Source organism: Phascolarctos cinereus, unplaced genomic scaffold (genome assembly GCF_003287225.1).
Source record: "Phascolarctos cinereus isolate Bilbo 61053 unplaced genomic scaffold, phaCin_HiC Scaffold_2;HRSCAF=192, whole genome shotgun sequence".
NCBI classification, from domain to species: domain Eukaryota; kingdom Metazoa; phylum Chordata; class Mammalia; order Diprotodontia; family Phascolarctidae; genus Phascolarctos; species Phascolarctos cinereus.
The window spans coordinates 203367706-203387546 of record NW_027555625.1 but is presented as its reverse complement, the minus strand read 5'-3'; the positions used below and the strand labels follow the sequence as shown (position 1 = coordinate 203387546).

General features: G+C 39.3%; 1 protein-coding gene across 1 annotated transcript in view; it reads right to left on the bottom strand.

Moving 5' to 3' along the window:
• ATP6V1C2 (ATPase H+ transporting V1 subunit C2) overlaps positions 1 to 19841 on the bottom strand; it is a 67276-nt gene that overhangs the window by 31371 nt on the left and 16064 nt on the right. Inside the window, 1 exon segment of the mRNA XM_020992633.2 lies at positions 11807 to 11892. Within this exon segment, the coding sequence (XP_020848292.1) occupies positions 11807 to 11892 (86 nt within the window).

Genomic DNA, 19841 nt, shown 5'->3' with positions numbered 1-19841 from the left:
AATACCCCACCCACATCAATATAATTAATGTTTTAACTGTCACTTGAAGGTAATCTACAGATAGATGGCATAATCAAATCAAATATGGAACCTTGAAGTTCCATAGAAAGTACTATTCTCATTATGTCAAGCCAGCTGAGAAAGCTTCATCACAGAAATATATCTTTTGGTCAAGACTGATTTGCAGAAAACTGCCATCTTCGAAATAATAGCTCACATTTCTACGGCACTTTAAATATATCCAAATTGCTTTCCTCACAATGACCCAGTGAGGTAGGTAGTGCTTATTAATACCCCTTTTACAGATGAGGAAACTAAGGTTCAGAGTAGTTAAACAACTTGGGATCATAGCCTCAAAGGAATTAACACTGGAAAGGACATTAAAGGTTATCTAGTCCTACCTTCTCACTTTAGAGATAAGTGAACTAAGAGAAGTGAAATAAATTGCTTAAGACTGCAGAGATTGTATATTAGCAGAGGCAATATTTGAACCAAGATCATCAGACTCCATAAATTGGATACTTTCACTTCTGTCCCTCCCAAATTCCCAGACAGATCTAAGACAGATCTAAGATTCCCTTCTAGGTATCTTCCTTTAATTCTAGTGCTCTCTCTACTCTGATAAAGGACCTGCTGTGCCCTTTGGGCTCTCCAAGGGAGCAAAGCAAAACAGCTTTGCTTTCACCTTCTGCTGCAAAACTTACTGATTTTTCAAGGCACATTAAATACTTCTATCTCTTCCAGGAAACTTTCTCTGATCTTTCCAAGCAGAAATCGTGTCCATTTACCTCACAGCAGATCTGAAGCTCTCCCAGGACTTTTGTTCTGCACTTTGGAATGTATTCTTTGTTCCCATGTAATCCCTGCTATACACAGCAAGTTAGTCTTATCTGTATCTTCCACAGCACGAAGTACAGGCCTTACACGTGTCAGAGCTGGAAGGGACCTCACAGCTCATCTAGTCCAACCTACACCAGGAAAAAAATCTTTTCTACAACATCCCCAAAGGGGAAAACCCAGCCTTTATTTGAACGCCTTTAATGAGAAGAGCTACCACCTCTAAAAGCAGCTCATTCCAGTTTGTGACAGATACTAGGAATTATTATTGTTATTATGATTATTAATACTTCAGGTATGATCTGACTAGGGCAGAGTATAATGGGATTATTACCTTCCTAGTCCTCACTACTTTACCTCCCTTAATGCAGCCTAAGATTCCATTAGCTTTTTGAGTACCCTTCATACTATTTACTCATGGATCTTATAGTGCACTAAATTCTCCATATCTTTTTTTTTTTTGCTGCCTAGGTAATCAGGATTAAGTGACTTGCTCAGGGTCACACAGCTAGTAAGTGTCAAAGTGTATGAGGACAGATTTGAACTCAGGTCCTCCTAACTCCAGGACTGGTGCTCTATCCACCGCGCCACCTACTCCATATCTTTTTTCAAATGAATTGAAATTAAGTCATACCGTCTTCATCTTATACTTATGAAGCTGATTAAAAAAACAAACCAAGTGTGTCCCTATTTAATTTCATTTTATAAGATTAGATTTAATCCAATGTTCTAGCCTCTCAAAATCCTTTGGGATTTAGACTCTGTCATCTAACATATTAGCTCTTCTTCTCTGAGAACCCACAGTTAGATTAGTACATTGGTTCCCCAGAGTGAGGCTATAATTTTTCCCCTCAGGCTTCTAGAGGTAATCCTTTAGAGTTGGGCTCTCCATCAATACGTTTCCCTCACTGATTATCGTTTGATATCAATTAACAGCCAGATTTAGTTTTTAGAAATAGGTATTGGGGGGCAGCTAGAGGGCACAGTGGATAGAGCACTGGCCCTAGAGTCAAGAGGACCCAAGTTCAAATCTGGCCTCAGACACCCAACACTCACTAGCTGTGTGACCCTAGGCAAGTCACTTAATCCTGATTGCCTCGCCAAAAAAAAAAAAAAGGTATTAACTGAAGTGGTATAGTATGAACAGTTGGCACAAAGCATCTCCCCAAAAGGAGGGAGGGGGAAAAGAAATAAGCATTGATATAGTATCTACAATATGCCAGGTACTATACTAAGTTCTTTTTTAAAAAAGCAAACTATCTTCTTCCTTACAACCCTGCAAAATAGGAGCTACTGTTATACCTATTTTACAGTGGAAGAAACTGAGGCAAATAGAATGTGTCACTTGCCTACACATGAAATAAGTGTCTGAAGCTAGATTTGAACTCAGGTCTTCCCCATTCCAGGCCCAGTACTCTGTCCACTGCACCACCAGCTATCTCTAAATCTGGGACATACTCTTCCTTAAATACACATAAAGTTCAGAAGGAAATAGTCTCAACCTTAAAAAGTTCATGTGGCAAAGGTACATTCATAGCTCCTGCTTACTAGAAGTCCTTTTCTCCTTTTGAGGAGTCCTCACTATAGGTATGGATGGCATAATTTCTGGAGAACTGCTTAGAGAGTCCTGAAGCTAACTTTCATCAGTGTGTGTAGTCTATTCTTTACAATTCCCAACGTTGACATGCTGTCAACTACTGATGTTCCAGACATCACATGAAAGACACACATGCAAAGCCCGAAATCTTCTGACCTCTTGAAGTTCATAAGATCAACTTCATCATCTTCATTTCCTTGATCTATAAGGCTAGCACTACTATTAAAAAAAAAAAAAGCTAGTCATGCACAACCTATTCTTAGTGGAGTCACCCTGGCTCTTGGAGATCACCATTTCCCTTTTCTAGATATTCAGTAACCATTCCTTTAACATAGTGTAGAATTTTTCCAGGAATTGAAACAATGGTCATTGGCCTACAGTTGGCAAACTCTACTATCGTCTCCTTTTTGTAAATAATAAAATTTTTATTGTTAGCCAGTCTTGCTACAGCACTCCCCTTCTCTATGATCTTTCAAATATCCCTGATGGTAGCCTAGCAATTATATTCACCAGTACTTTCAGTACCCAGGGATATAGTTTGTCTGGCCTTGGAAACCTGAAGGCACCAAGGGCAGCAAGATGCCATTCTCTTCCTATCTACCTGCTTATCTTGGGTTTCAATTCTGTATTGGCCTTTTGTGTTCTGTCCTTTCCAGTCTAAAGCCTGTTTTCCTTATCAGACAAAACAGAGGCAAAATAGGAGTTGAGTAATTTTGTCTTCTTTCAACTGTCATGATTCTATCCATCTGATGGAACAGTACTACTTCTTCTTAAACCAATAAAATGAAAGAAAAAATAAAATCCACCTTCCAGTTATCTTCAGCATTGCTGACTTAGGCTTAGTTATAACAACTTTCACACTATTTTTACAGGACTGTTATGACCTTCTATTACCTAACCTTGATTTCGTCCTCTAAGTTTAAAATATTTTTATACTGAACTTAACACTAAAAAAAAAATCTATTTTCATACATATAATAGAAAAGAATATGGTATATGAAACTGCAGATATCTATTAAGTATAGCATGCTTTTCTTTTAAAATATAATAAATTCAGCATATAGTTTTCAAATATGTTCTGCTTGTCTGTACTTCTTTCTGCTCTTTCTCCTATTGTCTTCTAAAGATGCTTCAACAGTCCCCTTTTCTTTCTTCTTTTTTTCTTTCCTCCCCTCCCCCCCTTTCTCTCTCTCACGCCTTCTCCCCTATTGGGGAAAAAAAATGCCTTGTAACAAAAATGCATAGTCAATAAAAACAAACTCCTAAATCAGTCATTTCCAAAAAAAAATACATCTTTCATTCTGCATCCCGAGTCTGTCCCCTTTCTGTCAAGAGGTGAGTAGCACATGTCATCATGAGTCCTCTGGAATCACAGTTGGTCACTTAATAGTTTAAAGGTGTTCAAAGTTGCTTGTCTTCATAATGTTCTTGTTCTTCTGCTTCTGCCCACTTCACTCTGAATCAGTTCATACAAGTGTTCCCAGGTTTCTCTGAAATCATCGCTTTCATCATTTCATATGGTACAATAATATTATATTACATTTATATTCCATAATTTATTTAGTCATTCTCCAATTAATGGGTACCGCCTTAGTTTCCAGTTCTTTGCCATCATGATATGTACTGCTATAAATATTTTTGCTACACATGTCTTTTTAAAATCTAAATTGCTTGATGAGTGACAATTTTTTTTTACTGATTCCTCTTTTTTTATCAAAATTATTCTTTGTGGCTTCACAAATTCATTCTTGAAAGTGCCTCATAAGGCGCAGCTAGATGGCGCAGTGAACAGAGCACCAGCCCTGGCTTCAGGAGGACCTGAGTTCAAATCCAGCCTCAGACGCATAACACTTACTGGCTGTGTGACCCTGGGCAAGTCACTTAACCCTATTGCCTAGACAAAAAAAAAAAAAAAAAAAAAGAAAAAAGAAACTGCCTCATCACTCCTTGACTGATTTCTTCTATTGCATTTTCTAGGAGAAAATTACCCTTTCTATACCTATAGCTTTCCTTTCTCTGATCCCTTTGCAATATGTTTTCCCCAAAGTAGGACGCATGTCAGACCATACCCAGCTTTCCTCTCCTTCTCTAGCACAGATTTTGAAGTGGAATGGTCACTTCCCCACAAAGGTAGGTAGCCTGTATGCCTACTTCAGCAGTCAGTTCTTCCTTTGTAACAATCAGGTCCAGAATGGCAGCTTTTTTTAGTTCCTTTAACATTTGAAAGACTGTTCAGTTGTGTTCAACTCTTCCTGACCCCATGTGAGGTTCTCTCAGCAAAGATACTGGATTGGCTTTGCCATTTCCTTCTCCAGCTCATTTTTACAGATGAGGAAACTGAGGCAAACAGGAGTAAGTGACTTGTCCAAATCATGCAGCTAGTAAGTATTTCAGGCCAGATTTGAACTCAAGAAGATGAGCCTTCCTGACTCCAGATCCAGCATTCTATCCACTGTACCACCTAGCTGCCCTTTGATATATGACCATTTCTATATTTAAGTGAAGAAATTATTAGTTGATCTGTTTTTGGCATAAGAAGAACATAGGAAAGTTTCCATGATGGTGATAAACAACTTTTATGTCTTGCCTTATGCCTCATTTGATAATTACAAGATCATCAGATAAAGTGTTCTATGTCAGCAGCGTAGTACAATGTTTGGATAGGGTACTAGATCTTGTGTTAGAGGACCTGAGTTTGAATCCTGGCTCTCTTACTATCTCTATGACAAGTAGGACCAATTTGAAAGCTTTATGTTGAATTTATTCTACTTTTTATTTCCACAGAAAAGTACTCTATACTTAATAGGCACCTGCAGTTTCACGCACAAAATTCTTTTCTGTTCAACTATGTATGTGGAAATGTAAATCATTTAACCTCCTTGAGCTTCAAATACTTTTATCAGTAAAATGAGGGAGTTAATGAAGTGACCTCATAGATCACTTCAATCTCCAAATCTATGATCTCATGATTTATCAAGAAATCTTACAGGATCATAGTATGTCCTTTGATATGATCATGCTGTGTCATTTGACAGTGAAGATGCTGTTTGCTATAGAAAATTGTCTGCAAAAGTCTGTCTGTTCATTCCTTCAACAGCCCTTCAGAAAGTCCATAGAATATTCTCATAAAATTGTTATAGAGATGAGAAAGTATATCTGTAGTTACCAGTGTCTTTGGGCTTTATAATGGTTAACAGGTAAGTGGACTTTATAAAAACTTTGCTAAACAGAAGCTCACTTCCATCTCATCAGACATGTCACAAATTCCAATGGAGTTATTGCCATCAGAACACAGCATTATCTATAGCTCCCAACCGAAGGACAAATCAAAGATTTCTGAACTCTGAGCACATGTATCTCAAGCCCCACATCTTACCGTAAGAGCAAAAAAAGTCTAGCAAAATCCCAGTTATTTTCCAACTGAGGGCACTTTGCTCTTATCACCACTATCAGATGAGAAAATCCTGTAAGACTAGGCAAGGACCATTGTCTTAAGAAAAGAGCATTGGATTTGGAGTCAAAGCACCTCCTGTCTCTTACAACTTGTGTGACCTTGGACAAGTCATTTCAGTGACTTGCGGCTCCAGCTTTCTCAGATGACAAATAAAGGGACTGAAATTTAAATATCTACATCAATCAATCAACAAGTATTTATTAAGGGCCTACTCAAAAGCAGTACTAGGTGCTGGAAATACCAAGACAAAAAGGAAACAACCTCAGCCCTCTAGGAGCTATTATTCCTATCAGAAGGAAATAACATGAACACATAGAACTATATAGACAATATACACTATACAAGGTAATAGAGGATGGGAGATATAAAGGCCTTAACAGCTAGGGGCCCTTTCCAGTTCTAAAGTCTCTGGTCCTGTCTCTTTAGTCTTATACAACTTTCTCCCCTTTCTATTGGCAAAGTAAGGGCTCTAGCCAATTGCCCTAACCGATGTTTGCCTAATTCTTGCCCAGTTGAGGGGGAAGAGGGGAGGGGGTGGTGAAATATGAGTGAAGGTGAAGTATGACTACCTTGTTTTGCATTTCTCTATATTAGATCAAAAGCATTATTGGCAGAGACTTAAACCAATCAACTCTATAATCATACCACAGGGGCATTTAAGCTTATGTGACATCCAAGGAGCCAAAAACAAGATGATGACTTAAGGATCACTTACTCACTTGGCCCTAACAAGCGTTTACCCTCCTTCCCCCCATATATATATCTTAAAGCTTGAGTTAGACATCTGTTTTTCACTGTGGACCAGTTCTTCTTGCAACCTGATATATACATGTTTGTCCAAGTGTGACTATAAAATCGAAATGAAATAAATACTAACGCCAATGAGATCAAGCGAAAGAAAAGTCAACAAATAATGAAATAGGGATTTAGGTGCTTCTATTACCAAGACAAATTGCATAGCTGTATAATGCAAGATGCTCTACCCTCATTAAGATTATTGCCTTTTCTCATCCTATCGCCCCTGCCCCAGGCCACCTAGAATACATACATGACACCAGGGATGCCCTTTCCCTCTTTCCTTTCCCCTTTAATGGTGAGATGGAGAATCACAAGGCCTTACCATTTGTCCTGCTGCATCTTCCTAAGCTCCTCCAAATGTCACCATCTGCCCCAGATTCAAGTTATTCTAGATAATCTGGGTCATTGTTATAAATCGTAATTGTTATACTATTTTATGATGCTCAGGTACTATTAAGCTGCTCAAAACAGTTTGCCCTTGCACTAAATGACCCTAGGCTTCTATGCTTTCTAAGTTCTATCATCTACTTCTCATACTTTCTTTTACTTCTTCTGTGATTAAGGATATCTGTTTCCGTCTCAAGCAGCCCTTCCTCCTTCCCTTCAAGTTTGCAGCTCCTAATCTCTTCTGGGGTCCTAAGCCAGACTAGAAGCAGTATGGTCCAGTAGAAAGAATACCAGCAGTAGAGGACTGTGCCTCTGAGAATTAAAAGCTCTAGGGAGTAGGATTACTCAGAGGTAACCTCCATGGGTTCATGGCTTAATTAAATAGGGAATGAAGTCAATGATGTATTTCGAAATGAATGGGTATCCATATTAGATGTGCTGTTGGCATGGGGATGAAAGAATCCTTAGAAGCTTTCATTTGACTCTGTTTACATTTCAGAGCTACTATCATATTGAAGAGCTCCAGTTCTCAATTCTAAAATACTGTAAGTTAATTGTAACAAGAACTTGAGACATTAAAAATCATCATCAAAAGAGGCCAGAGTTTCCATTTCTGAAGACTTGAAAAAATATAGTTCTGAGCTGGTTTGATTCTAATCTTGCCTTATTTAAAAAGATACTATGCTTTAGAACTTTGGAACTAGAAGGATTTGAGAGGCCAATTCACTCCCACCTTCTCCCCACATACGTGTAACATCCACCTCTGAATTTTACAAAGAAACTGAGCTTCAGAGAGGGGTCTTCAGGCTAAGGCCAGATCACTACTTGTTAAAGTATTACATAAGGAGATTGCTCTTCAACGTACTAGTTAAGACAGGATGGCTTCTGAGGTCCCTTACAACCAACTCTGAAATTTTACATTTCTGTAACTTGCTCAGATTCACACAGGTAGTAAGCAGCAAAACTGGGATTTTAATCCAGCCCTTCCAACTCCAGGTAATAATAATAATAATAATAATAATAATAATAATAATAATAATAATAATAATAAATAATGATAGGTAAAGCACTTTACATGATACCTCATTGATTCTCATAACAACCCTAAAAGGTATAGGTGCTATAATTACCACCATTTTAAAGAGGAGGAAACTGAGTTTGAGAGTGGTTAAAAGTGCCTTTCCAGGGGGCAGCTAGGTGGCGCAGTGGATAGAGCACTGGCCCTGAAGTCAGGAGGACCTGAGTTCAAATCCGACCTCAGACCAAACACTTGACATTTTCCTAGCTGTGTGACCCTGGGCAAGTCACTAAACCCCAATTGCCTAAAAAGCAAAAAAAAAAGTGACTTTCCAATGAATACACATATTGTGTCTGAGACAGGATTGGAACTCACAGCTTCCTGACTCCAGATCCAATCTTCTACCCACTATACCACTTCTAGGGCTTTTTCTACCCAGGTGGTCTTCAGGGTAAATGGAATGAGCCTTCAAGGTTCTTTCCTATCATGAGTTTACAAACCAATACTATAATTTAAGATGCATAACAAATTTAGTAAAAAAAAAATCAATCAATCAATAAGTACTTAACTCTGTGCCAGGCACTGCACTAGAAGTACAAATACAGTAAATGAACAATCCCTTCTTACAAAGAGCTTACAGTAATGATAATTAAAGTGTTGTTCTGAGACCTTTCCCCTTAAAACAAGGTTTATCCTAAGGCCAGAAATGTTGGGTCTTTAGTGGGTCAGTTACTGGCCTCAGGTTACTGGTCTGGTCTGATTGTCTACAAAAGCAAGAACAGCTGATCCAGTACAAAAGATGACTAAAGCCATCAGATTGGTTTACCAATCAGACAAAAAAGCATTAACAAATAACTTAGTTCAGGATCTGTTAGCAGGGCAACTGTACAGGACAGATTTGGTTTGGAAAGTCTTTTTGCTGTATTTTTAAAAACCCTTTTAAAAACTCTATATAGGCAACTAGATGGTGTTGTGGACAGCATTGGACCTGGAGCCAATAAGACTTGAGTTTGAATCCTTCTTCAGACTCCAGCTCTGTGACCCTGAAGTACTTAACAGAGGTTAAGAGGCAGAGGCCTCACTTTCCTCATCTGTAAAATGGGGATAATAATAGCACCTACTTCCTGAGTGGCAAGGTTCACATGAAATAATATATGCAAAGCACTTTGAGAACCTTAAACCATAAAGGCTAGCTAGAACTACCAGTTTTTTGAGAGCATTCGATTGTCTTGCCCAAAATGTATTTGCCCTAGGATTAGCACAGGATTTGGCAGACAGTGCTTAATAAATGTTTCAATTCAAATGTCACCTCCTTCAGGAAGCTTTGATCCCGGATCTCCCCCCCCCCCACATTCAGTTAAGAATGTCCTCTTATCTAGTTCCCTTTGTTTGCCCCTCTCAAAAGCAATTCTCATACACTGTGATTCTCCCCCCCCCATCACTCAGTTAAGAACCTCCCCTTATCTTGTCTTTGTTTGCCCCTCCCAAACACAATTGTGTATTACAGTCTTCTGTTCTAGTGTCTTATCCCTCACTAGGCTATAAATCTAAGCCCCACAAGGGCATGAACTGTTTTGTATCTAAACTACACATCTCAGGTAGCTCCAGGAAGCCCAGTGATTTGTGCCCAGGAAGGACCTCGTAAATGTTTGTCGAACTGAATTGAAAATAGGATTGGACTCACACTGAAGATTACATCTTTAAAGCCATCCAGCCTACTGGGTGATGACTGACCTGGTTAGAGAAAAACCTAAGTCTCCTTCTCCTCACCAAAACCAGATCCAGCATATTTGAACACAAAGGCCCCAAGGCAGAAACCAGAAGTATATTTAAAAAGTAAATGGCCTAAGGATGTTTCAGAGCACACTTAACACAAACAAAAACAAAAGTAAGTTAATTTCTTATGGACTATCTTCCCTCGGATATGTCTGGAATAGAGAGGTGAGCAATGCAATGTGACCCATCAGAAAAACAGTAACAGAAAAGCAACCATATTTCTGAGCACTGCAACGTACACAGGAAGTCATATACAGCTCAGAAAGAGAAGCAGGGTCCTACAGGGCACAGAGAGCTAGACTTAGGTTTGGAAGACATGGTTATTTACAGTGTAGCCTTGGAGGAGTAGAAGCCTTAGTTCCTTTATCTGTAAAATAGGATTAATAATAAATATTTGGGTAGTGCAATTAACCTGTTTGCCTCAGTTTCCTCAAATTACAAAATGAAGAAAATTATAACATCTACCTCAGAATGGTGAGGATCGAAGATAATAACTTATAAAGCACTTAGCGTAGTGTCTGACACACAGTAGGTGCCACATAAATGATATCTAATTATCATCATCATCATTATTATTTATTATCACACTGTACATCAGTTTTCTGAACAGCCTAGCAATGAGTTAGTAGACTACAACAACTTTTTTAAAGCCTGTCCACTCCGTAAAAGAAAGAAGTGACCACACAAACAAATATCTAGGTTATTAAACACAGGTGTAATGCTCACCCCACTGACCAGTGAGGTAAAGTTTACAAAAAGCCCTTGGTAAGCCTTAAAGCATTATGCAAATGTTAGCAGCAAGCCTCCTAAAGAATTTCTACCTCCTACTTAACATATAGATCAATTACTGGGCAAGGAACAAGTAACATAAGAAATAAGACAAAAGTCTAAAACTGTGACCATCTGAGTCATATGTATATAGTGACCCAGCTACGAGGTGGTTACTTGAGAAATCCATCATAACCCGATCACTGTACCCCTACAACCAGACCAAGATTCCTCCCTCTGGGTAGCATGCACACATCACACGGATCAGAACAGCAAACCATGCTCAACCTACTTTTGAGGTATTTCATTTTTTCCTTCAACCCTGCAACATAGGAAGGTGGATTATTATGAGTTACGTGAAGCTACTGGAGTACAGCTCAAATCTGGGAGCAAAAGGATTTCAAAGTCTCATTCTGAAACAAGAAGGCTTATTTTAAATATACAAATGTGCGTGCACACACACACACACACACACACACACACACACACGCACGCACCTACATGCAACATTTTAATACTTTAGTACTTAGAGATTTGATGAGTGGGGACAGTCTCCTCCACTGACACAGATAACAACCTATCTACAATTTGATAGATTGTCATCTCAGAGATGCTGTGGCTGAAAAACAGTCAACCCTTTGGAGAACTTAGGTGACAAACTTCCATCTGTCGCTTAACATACACTAAACAACAGATCCAGTCAGTCTTCAGGCTTGTACCGGAAAGCCTTTGCAACCTGGGAGGCCTTGCCAAAGTTTCTATACCGCCGGCAAAGTCTTAGGAAGCCCGTTGCTACCTCTGAGCCCTGATATGATGAGGCCACCTAGGAGCCATGAGATCCTTTCAAAAAGAAGGCAAAATATTTTTGATATGTTTTTAAATCTCATTAGCCTCAGAAACTGTCAGATCAATATAGAAAAAGGCTTTTAATTTGTAAAACACCATAATTCTGCCATGCAAAGAACAGGACATTTTCAAGCAATTCCAAATATCCATTTCAGATTCTAACAGTATACTTTGAGCAGCTAGATGTCATACCAGGGGTATGCAGTGTCTTCAATACTGAGTAGATTTAAGTTCTACTTAAAGGCTGGATCTGCCAAAGACATCTGCAAGCCCTTCTTCAGGGCCCAGCCCCCAAAGCACACTTGGGACCATGCATGTTACCTACCTCCATTGGCCAACAGGTTCTCATGAACTCTGCCCTTCGCATCTTCCATGACTTCTACTACACACTGAGCCATCTTCTTTATAAGGCTTTGAAGGAAGAGAAGAAAAATATAATTAGTAGCAGAAAACTGTCCTACAAAAGTATACAGACATACCAGTTAATAAGAAACTTGTCATAAAGAAGGTAACAGCATGTTACAGCAAAAAGACATGAGATTTCATGTTAAAAGCAACTGGGGTGGGGGTGGGGGCACAGCTAGGTGGCACCGTGGTTAGAACACTGGCCCTGAAGTCAGGAGGACCTGAGTTCAAATCTGGCCTCAGACCAAACACTTGACACTTACTAGCTGTGTAACCCTGGGCAAGTCACTTAACCCCAATCGCCTTAAAAAAAAGAAAAAAGAAAAAGAAAAAAGAAGAAACTGGGGTTATAATCCCACCTCCAACATGTACTAAGTATGTAATTGGGGAGCCTTTCTGGTCTTCAGTTTCCTCATTTGTAAACTAGGGGTAAGTCACAGAGCTGTGTGGCAAGGATTATCTAATATATGCAAACTGCTTTTCAGGACTTAAAGTGCTTTGTAAATGACATTATGATAATGATGATGTTGCTGACCACAACAATGATGATGATGGTGATGATGGAAAGCAACTACCCAACTAGAAATTCATTGGACAAACTAAGATCAAGTACTACAGAGGATATTAATGATCTGACTCTCCGCCCTACATCCCAGTTTGTGCGCATTCTGGTGAGGGCAGGAGCAGCGATACGCCTGGAGGGAGCACAGAGGAAGGCCATTTACCTCTAAGTGAAGCACAGGGCCTTCTGCACTCACCAGGCATCCAGAAATGAGAGGTAGTTTTGTGTAGTGAATAGAGTGCTACACTCAGAGGCAGGAAGAATTCTTAATGCTAACGTGCACTTTTTAATTCACCTTTTATTTGTTGGGTTTTTCTGGCATAAAAGTAAAGAAGCTTTTTTTTTTAACTTGGAAGGGGAAAAGAGGCAGCTGGTGGTATAGTGGATGGAGCAGTAGGGCTGAAAACAGGAAGACTTGAATTCAAATTTAGCTTCGGATACTTTTTAGCAGTGTGACTCTGGTCAAGTCACTTAACCTGTCTGCCTTCATTTCCTCAACTGTAAATGAGGTTCAAATAGAACCTACTCTCACAGGGTTGTTGTGGGGATCAAATGAGTTGGTTTTGTTTTTTTTTTAAATCTCACTCCTGACACTTAATAACTGTGTGACTATGAGAAAAATCAAACTGTCTGAGCTTGAGTTGTTTCATCTACAAAATGAGAGGCATAACCGACATAGTTATTATTAGATTATGACACCTTAAAGTTTGCAAAGCACTGTAGTATATAATCTCTTTAAGCCTCACACCCCAGTGAAGCAAGTACTATATTCCCCCATTTTTTAGATACAGAAACTGAGGCTTAGAGGAGTGAAGTGATATCTACAAAGTAACAGAGAGAGTAACTAGCAGAAACGGAATTCTTATACTAGATTTTTCTGATGTCTATTGCAAAGTTTCCTTGCAAACTTTAAAACACTATATTAAAGTCACTAATAACTAACATTTATATAATGCTTTAAAGGTGGTAATCTTTTGACACCAAGTCAAAAGATCTAAGGACCCCAGGCAATGGGGCCCCCTGTGATGGGATTATAGGAGGACAGGACAATAGTAGCCCAGGATGAGAAATTGTGGATGAATGGCTATCTATACCCCTAGAGGGTATAACCATATTGATGAGACCACTCATCCCTTCAAGTATTATTATTATTACTATAATCATTATTATTGTTATTGCTATCATTATTACTATCTAGCACCAACAGCACACACTCTCAGTACCAACAGTATTTGCTACCATGTAGAACATAGAAGTCCCCGTAGAAATTCAGGATGCTAAAGTGTGATGTAGGACAGAGCTCTTTTAATGCGTCTATCATCAGGATTACTCCATTGACCTGGACTGGAAGCTTCTGACTTCACTGCAGTTACTAGTGCTGGTTTTCAGTTTTAATTTCAATAAGTCATTTCCACTAGATTCAACAAACATTTTATTAAATGCCTACTTTTGGTCTTCCCAAGCTTGTATCAGTAACTACTTATTAGACATTTCAAACTCAACATTTCTACAACATAACTATGTTGGGAATTGAGAGATTAGAAAGACACAAAAAGCTTTGAGAGAGATGCCATAATAACCATATGGAAACCTACATTTGAATTTCTATTTTGACACTTAGTAGCAATGTTAACCTTGGGGATGTCACTTTAACTAAACTTCAGTTTCTTCGCATGTGAGATGAAGTCTATAATTCATATGCTGTCTACCTCATAGGGTTGTTGTGAAAACTACTAATAAACCTTAAAGTGCTCTAGAAATGGGAGTTATCATGGCTATTGTTCAAAAATAATGAGAAAGAAGAGGCTCAAAGAAAAAAAGAGACAGTTCCTCTCTTCAAAAACTAACGGGTCTAGCAAAGGAGACTACAGATATATTAGAACTCGAGTACAATTTCACAGCAAAAACTGTGGCAAATACTTGGGCCTAGGGGATAAAGCACTGAGCTTGGAGTCAGGAAAACATGAGTTCAAATTTGGCCTCAGCTCCTTACTGTTTGTATGACTCTGGGCAAGTCTCTTAACCTCTGTATGCCTAAGTTTCTGTAAATGAGATTACTTCTAACATTTGTAAAGTGCCTAATACAGTGCCTGGCACATAATAGGTGCTTAATAAATCAATTTTTTCCTTTTTTCCTTCCTTCCTTCTTTTCTTCCTTTTCCCACCTCTAGAACTCAGATCCTCTATTTCCAAATCCAGCACTCTTTCCATTGTGCCAAACTGCTCTTCTCTACTGACATCTTCTTAATCAGATGTTGACTTCTCATACCCTACTTCAGTGCTTTGTAAACCTTAAAACACTACAGAAATGAGTTATAACATCTGGAAATGAAAGAGTGAATACAGGCGAAAGCCAAATACGTTAGGTTCCTCTAAAGCAGTCATAAAGTAGCATACAAAGCAATGTGCCATTGCAGAAGAAGTCCTGGAGTCAGAAGACCTGAGTTCCTGTCCTGACTGTCATACTTATATTGTGTGACCTAGGAAATTCCCTTGCTCTCTCTGGGCCACAAACCTCTCATCTGTAAAATGAAAGGTTTGGATTAGATGTTTCTCTCTCTAAAGTCCCTTCCAATTCTAAAGCCTATGAACCATTACGGAGTTTCATTAGCCAGGCAGCAAGCAACAAGCACTTAACATACAGAGAAAAGAGGCCTCAACATTAAGAAGTTAGAGAAAAGGGGAGGGATTAGGGGAAAAGATAAGGAGTTCTTTTGAAACTTGTTGAGTTTAAGATGTCTACTGGACATCGAGTTTGAGATATTCAATAGGCAGTTGGAGATATAAGACTGGACCAGCACAGAGATAATAATTAGGTTGAAGCAGAAGCATGGAGCAGGCATTCACCTCTGAGGTTTGCTACAAGGCCTTCCTTCTTGTACTTCCCCAAAACATTTCTTTTTTTTCTTTTTTTTTCTAGGCAATAGGGGTTAAGTGACTTGCCCAGGGTCACACAGCTAGTTAAGTGTCAAGCGTTTGGTCTGAGGCCGGATTTGAACTCAGTTTCTCCTGACTTCAGGGCCAGTGTTCTACCCACTGTGCCACCTAGCTGCCCCTCCCAAAACATTTCCCTAAGAGCTTCTGAAGCCAACAGTCCTTGCCAAGGAGATCATTCTTTGGGGTTAAAGGACACCAGAAGGTTTCAGTTAAAAATGCAAAGGTATTACTTGACACTTACTAGCTCTGTGACCCCGACTGCCTCACCAAAAAGCAAAAAAAAAAAAAATGCAAAAGACTGACCGGGGCTAGTCCCCATTATCACATTAGGAATATTAAGAGCCTCTAGGGAACAGGACAAGCAGAGATTCAAAGAAATAATAACAAATGAGAATCGGTAGAGAAAAGGGTTTAGTGCTTCAATTCCCATCCAAATAGAGAATTTCCTGGCCGAGGTACCACAAGGCATGGCAGAATACAACAGAAGGTGTCATAGAGGACACTTAAAACTCCCCTAAGGGGTCCCCAAAAGGGATCATTTGAGACCACTCCCTTCCTAATTCATACTCAAAGTCAGAAAGCCCAAGAAATAGCAAGAGTTAATGTTCTCAGAAGGGACTATTTCTGTTCTGGAACAAAGTCACAAACTTAATCTCATAATTGGAAAAGAACTCAATGGTTATGACTTGTATGACTGATGGAAAATGAAGCAGGGAAAGCCGGGAGAACAGTACATACAATGACACACAACAGAATTCAGCTTAATTGTCATGCCCAATCTTGGTACTAAAGAACAGATGACTAAACACACCTCCGTCATCTTAGTATAGAGGCAAGACTGATTACAGGTGGATATTGTAATATGCCATGTCAGAAAGTCATTGTGTTTGCTGGTTTTGCTTAATTGTTTTTCTTGGTTAGAAGCAATGGTTGGGGGAGGATTGGGATGTGAGATATTCAGAAATGACGATCAAGTAAACAAAAGCAATGAATACAGTTTTTAAAAGTTAACACATACTTTTTCAAAAACAAATTATAAATCATTTTGAATTTATAGCTTTATGTACAGTCGTGTTTTATTTAGTGGGTTTGTCACTGGAGGGCAAGAAGTGTTCTCTCTTTTATACTTGTAGAGCTACCCCAGCTCCTTTTTTGAAGCCTGGCACATGGCAAGCCTCAATAAATCCTTGTGGATTAACTGACTGATTTGAGCATTTCTTTTGCCAGTGGTTGCTCTGTTTACAGCTAGGTTCTTTACACCTATAGCAGAAAGACAGCAAGCCTCAAACAAACTATACGACAATACAAGGGCTGCCTTTGCTGGATGGATTCCCAAGTGAGCTAAAAAAGCAAGACATGAAGGATGGCCTGGGTATTTCAAAAACTAAAGGTCTGACATTCCTTCCTCTTCATTATAGTGAAGTCTGAAGTGAGATAGTTTGGCCCAGAGGTATAAAAAGTGCCAAACAGGGGAGTCTGTTCTGATTCAGGCCCATCAGATGACTCAGTGAACCCCTGGGCAAGTCACCCAGCTTCTTTGTTTTACTGTTTCCTCTTCAGCCAATAGGAACAATGGAACCAACCTACCCTGGAGCAAAGCAGCAGGAATAGGAAGGTGTGACTGACTACAAAGGAAGGAGGCTGAACTTTTTTTTTTAAAGACTGTAATGGAAAACCCTAGAATGAAAATATCTGGGTTCAAAACATTTTTAGTTTTTTTACTGTTATTAACTTTACTAATATCAACAAACATGAACATTTCCCTGTATAAGTAACAGAAAAAGAGGTCTGATTATGAAACCATGAATCTCCATTATGTACAACCTTTTAAAAAAAGCATATTTCTAATTTCTTATCTCAAATTCAGGCTCTGCTAGTTACTAGCCCTGTGACTGTGGGCAAGCCACCCTCTCTGGCCTCAGTTTCTTCCTCTGTAAAATGAAGAGGTTGGAAAATGCTGTCTCTTCCAAAACTATATGTTTTTATTCAAGAGCAGTTAAATCATCTATTCCAACCTACTATTTTTACAAAGGGGTAAACTGAGGTTTAGAGTAATTACTCAAAGTTACAAAGATCAGAAGAAGCTGATTGAGGCCTCAAACTCAAGCTTCCCTATGAATCTAAGGTTCTTTCCACTATACCATATGGTATGACCTAACTCAGTCACCCCTTTATTTGCCAAATTGAATTCTGAATAACTTTTGGCTGTTTCTAAAACTTACCCAGGGGCAGCTAGGATGGCATAGTGAATAGAGGGCCAAGGTGGGAGTCAGGAGGATCTAAGTTCAAATCCAGCCTCAGACACTTACTAGCTGTCACCTTGGGCAAGTCATTTCACCCTGTTTGCACCTCAGTTTCCTCATCTGTAAAATGAGCTGGAGAAGGAAAGAATAAACCACTACAGCATCCTTGCCAAGAAAACACCACATGGGATCACAAAGAGTCAAACATAACTGAAAATAACTCAACAACAACAACAAAAAATGCTAGTTGACTGACTGCCAAATGGAGGAACTTGTGTCTAGTACAGGGAAAGGAGGGGGGTGAGTTCTTCAAGGACTACAAAATACTTTCCTCACAACAACTTTGTGAAGCCGGTAGTCCAAGTATTATCCCCATCTTACAGATGAAGAAACAGAGGTTTCCTGGAAGTTACATAACTTGCCTAAGGTCACATAGTTGGTTAAGCATCAAAGCCTTGATCTCCTAACTCCTTCCCAGTGCAGTGTTCTTTCCCTGACATCATGACAGCAACAATGGTACTTAAAAATAGTTACAGACTTGGATGTTTGGCTAAGTTGCCCAGCAAGCAGGATCACAAAGCCCAATCGGGCATTCATTGGCAGGACTCCTTTGAAGAGTCTATAGCAAGACTATTGCAGGGGTAGCTAGGTGGCGCAGTGGATAGAGAGCACTGGCCCTGGAGTCAGGAGACCTGACCTCAGGTACATGATACTCACTAGCTGTGTGACCCTGGGCAAGTCACTTAACCCCAATTGCCTCACAAAAAAAAATACTGCAATATATTAAATAGTAGACCACAGAGTAGGTAGACCACAGAGTAGGTAGAAGGAAGAAAGTAATGTGGAAAAAAACTGGAAAGACAGGAAGGGACCAGGTTGTAAAGAGCTTTAAATATCAAACACAAGAATTTGTATTTGATCCTAGAGGCAGAAGAGAACCACTGGAATTGGGGAGTGCTGGGGGAAGTGTGTGACTATCTGGCCAGATCTAGACTTTAAGATAATCAATTACTCTGACAACTGTGTGAAGGATCATACACGATCAGAAGTGATAAGAGCCAGAACTATGGAGATGGCTGTGTGAGTAGAAAGAAGGCGACCTTTACAAGAGATGTTGCACAGATGAAAATGATAAGATTTGGCAAATGATTGGACATATGGGGTAAGGACAAGTAAGGAGTCAAGGATGATACCAAGGTTACAAATCTACACGACTAGGAGGAGAATGGTTATATCTCAGGCAGTAGCAGTGAATGCAGCTAGGTGGTACAGCGGAATCAGGAATCAGGAAGACTCATCTTCCTGACTCCTTGGAATCAGGAAGACTCATCTTCAAGAGTTCAAATCTGGCCTCAGACACTTTACTAGGTGTGTGACCTTGGTCAAGTCACTTAACCCTGTTTGCCTCAGTTTCTTCATCTGTAAAATGAACCGCAACAGGAAATGGCAAACCACTCCAGTATCTCTAGCAAGAAAACCCCAAATGGGGTCACAAAGAATCAGACACAACTGAAACAACTCAACCACAAAGTAGTGAAGTTCAGTATGTGGGTGACTTCAGGTGGAAAGATAATGAGTTAAAATTTGGAAAATTGCCTTGAAGTTCTAGAAAAAGAGAACAAAACAGAAATGGGAAAAATCCATCCATCGCTACCTAAAACAGGTCCCAAGATGAAAACTCATAGGAAAATCATAGCCAAGTTTCAAAGCTAACCATGTTAAGAAGAAAAAACTACATACAACAAGTGAAAAAAAATTTAAATATTGTGGAGCTATAATCAGAATAACACAAGATCTAGAAGCTTCTACATTAAAAGACTGAAAGGCTTGGAACATTTCAAAGAGCAAAGAAGCTGGGTTTGAGACCAAGAATAATTTACCCAAGCAAAGCTGAATGAAAAATCGGGGGGGGGAGTACATTTAATGAATTGAAAGACTTTCAGGTATTTGTGACAAAAAGACCAGAACTCAATGGAAAATTTGACACTCAAGATCTAGGAGAAATGTTGGGTTTTTTTGTTTTGTTTTTGTTTTTTTAGGCAATTGGGGTTAAGTGACTTGCCCAGGAGCACAAAGCTAGTAAGTGTCAAGTGTTTGGTCTGAGGCCAGATTTGAACTCAGGTCCTCCTGACTTCAGGAACAGTGCTCTATCCACTGCACCACTTAGCTGCCCAGGATCTAGAAGAAATGTAATGTAAACAATGAAAACTAAT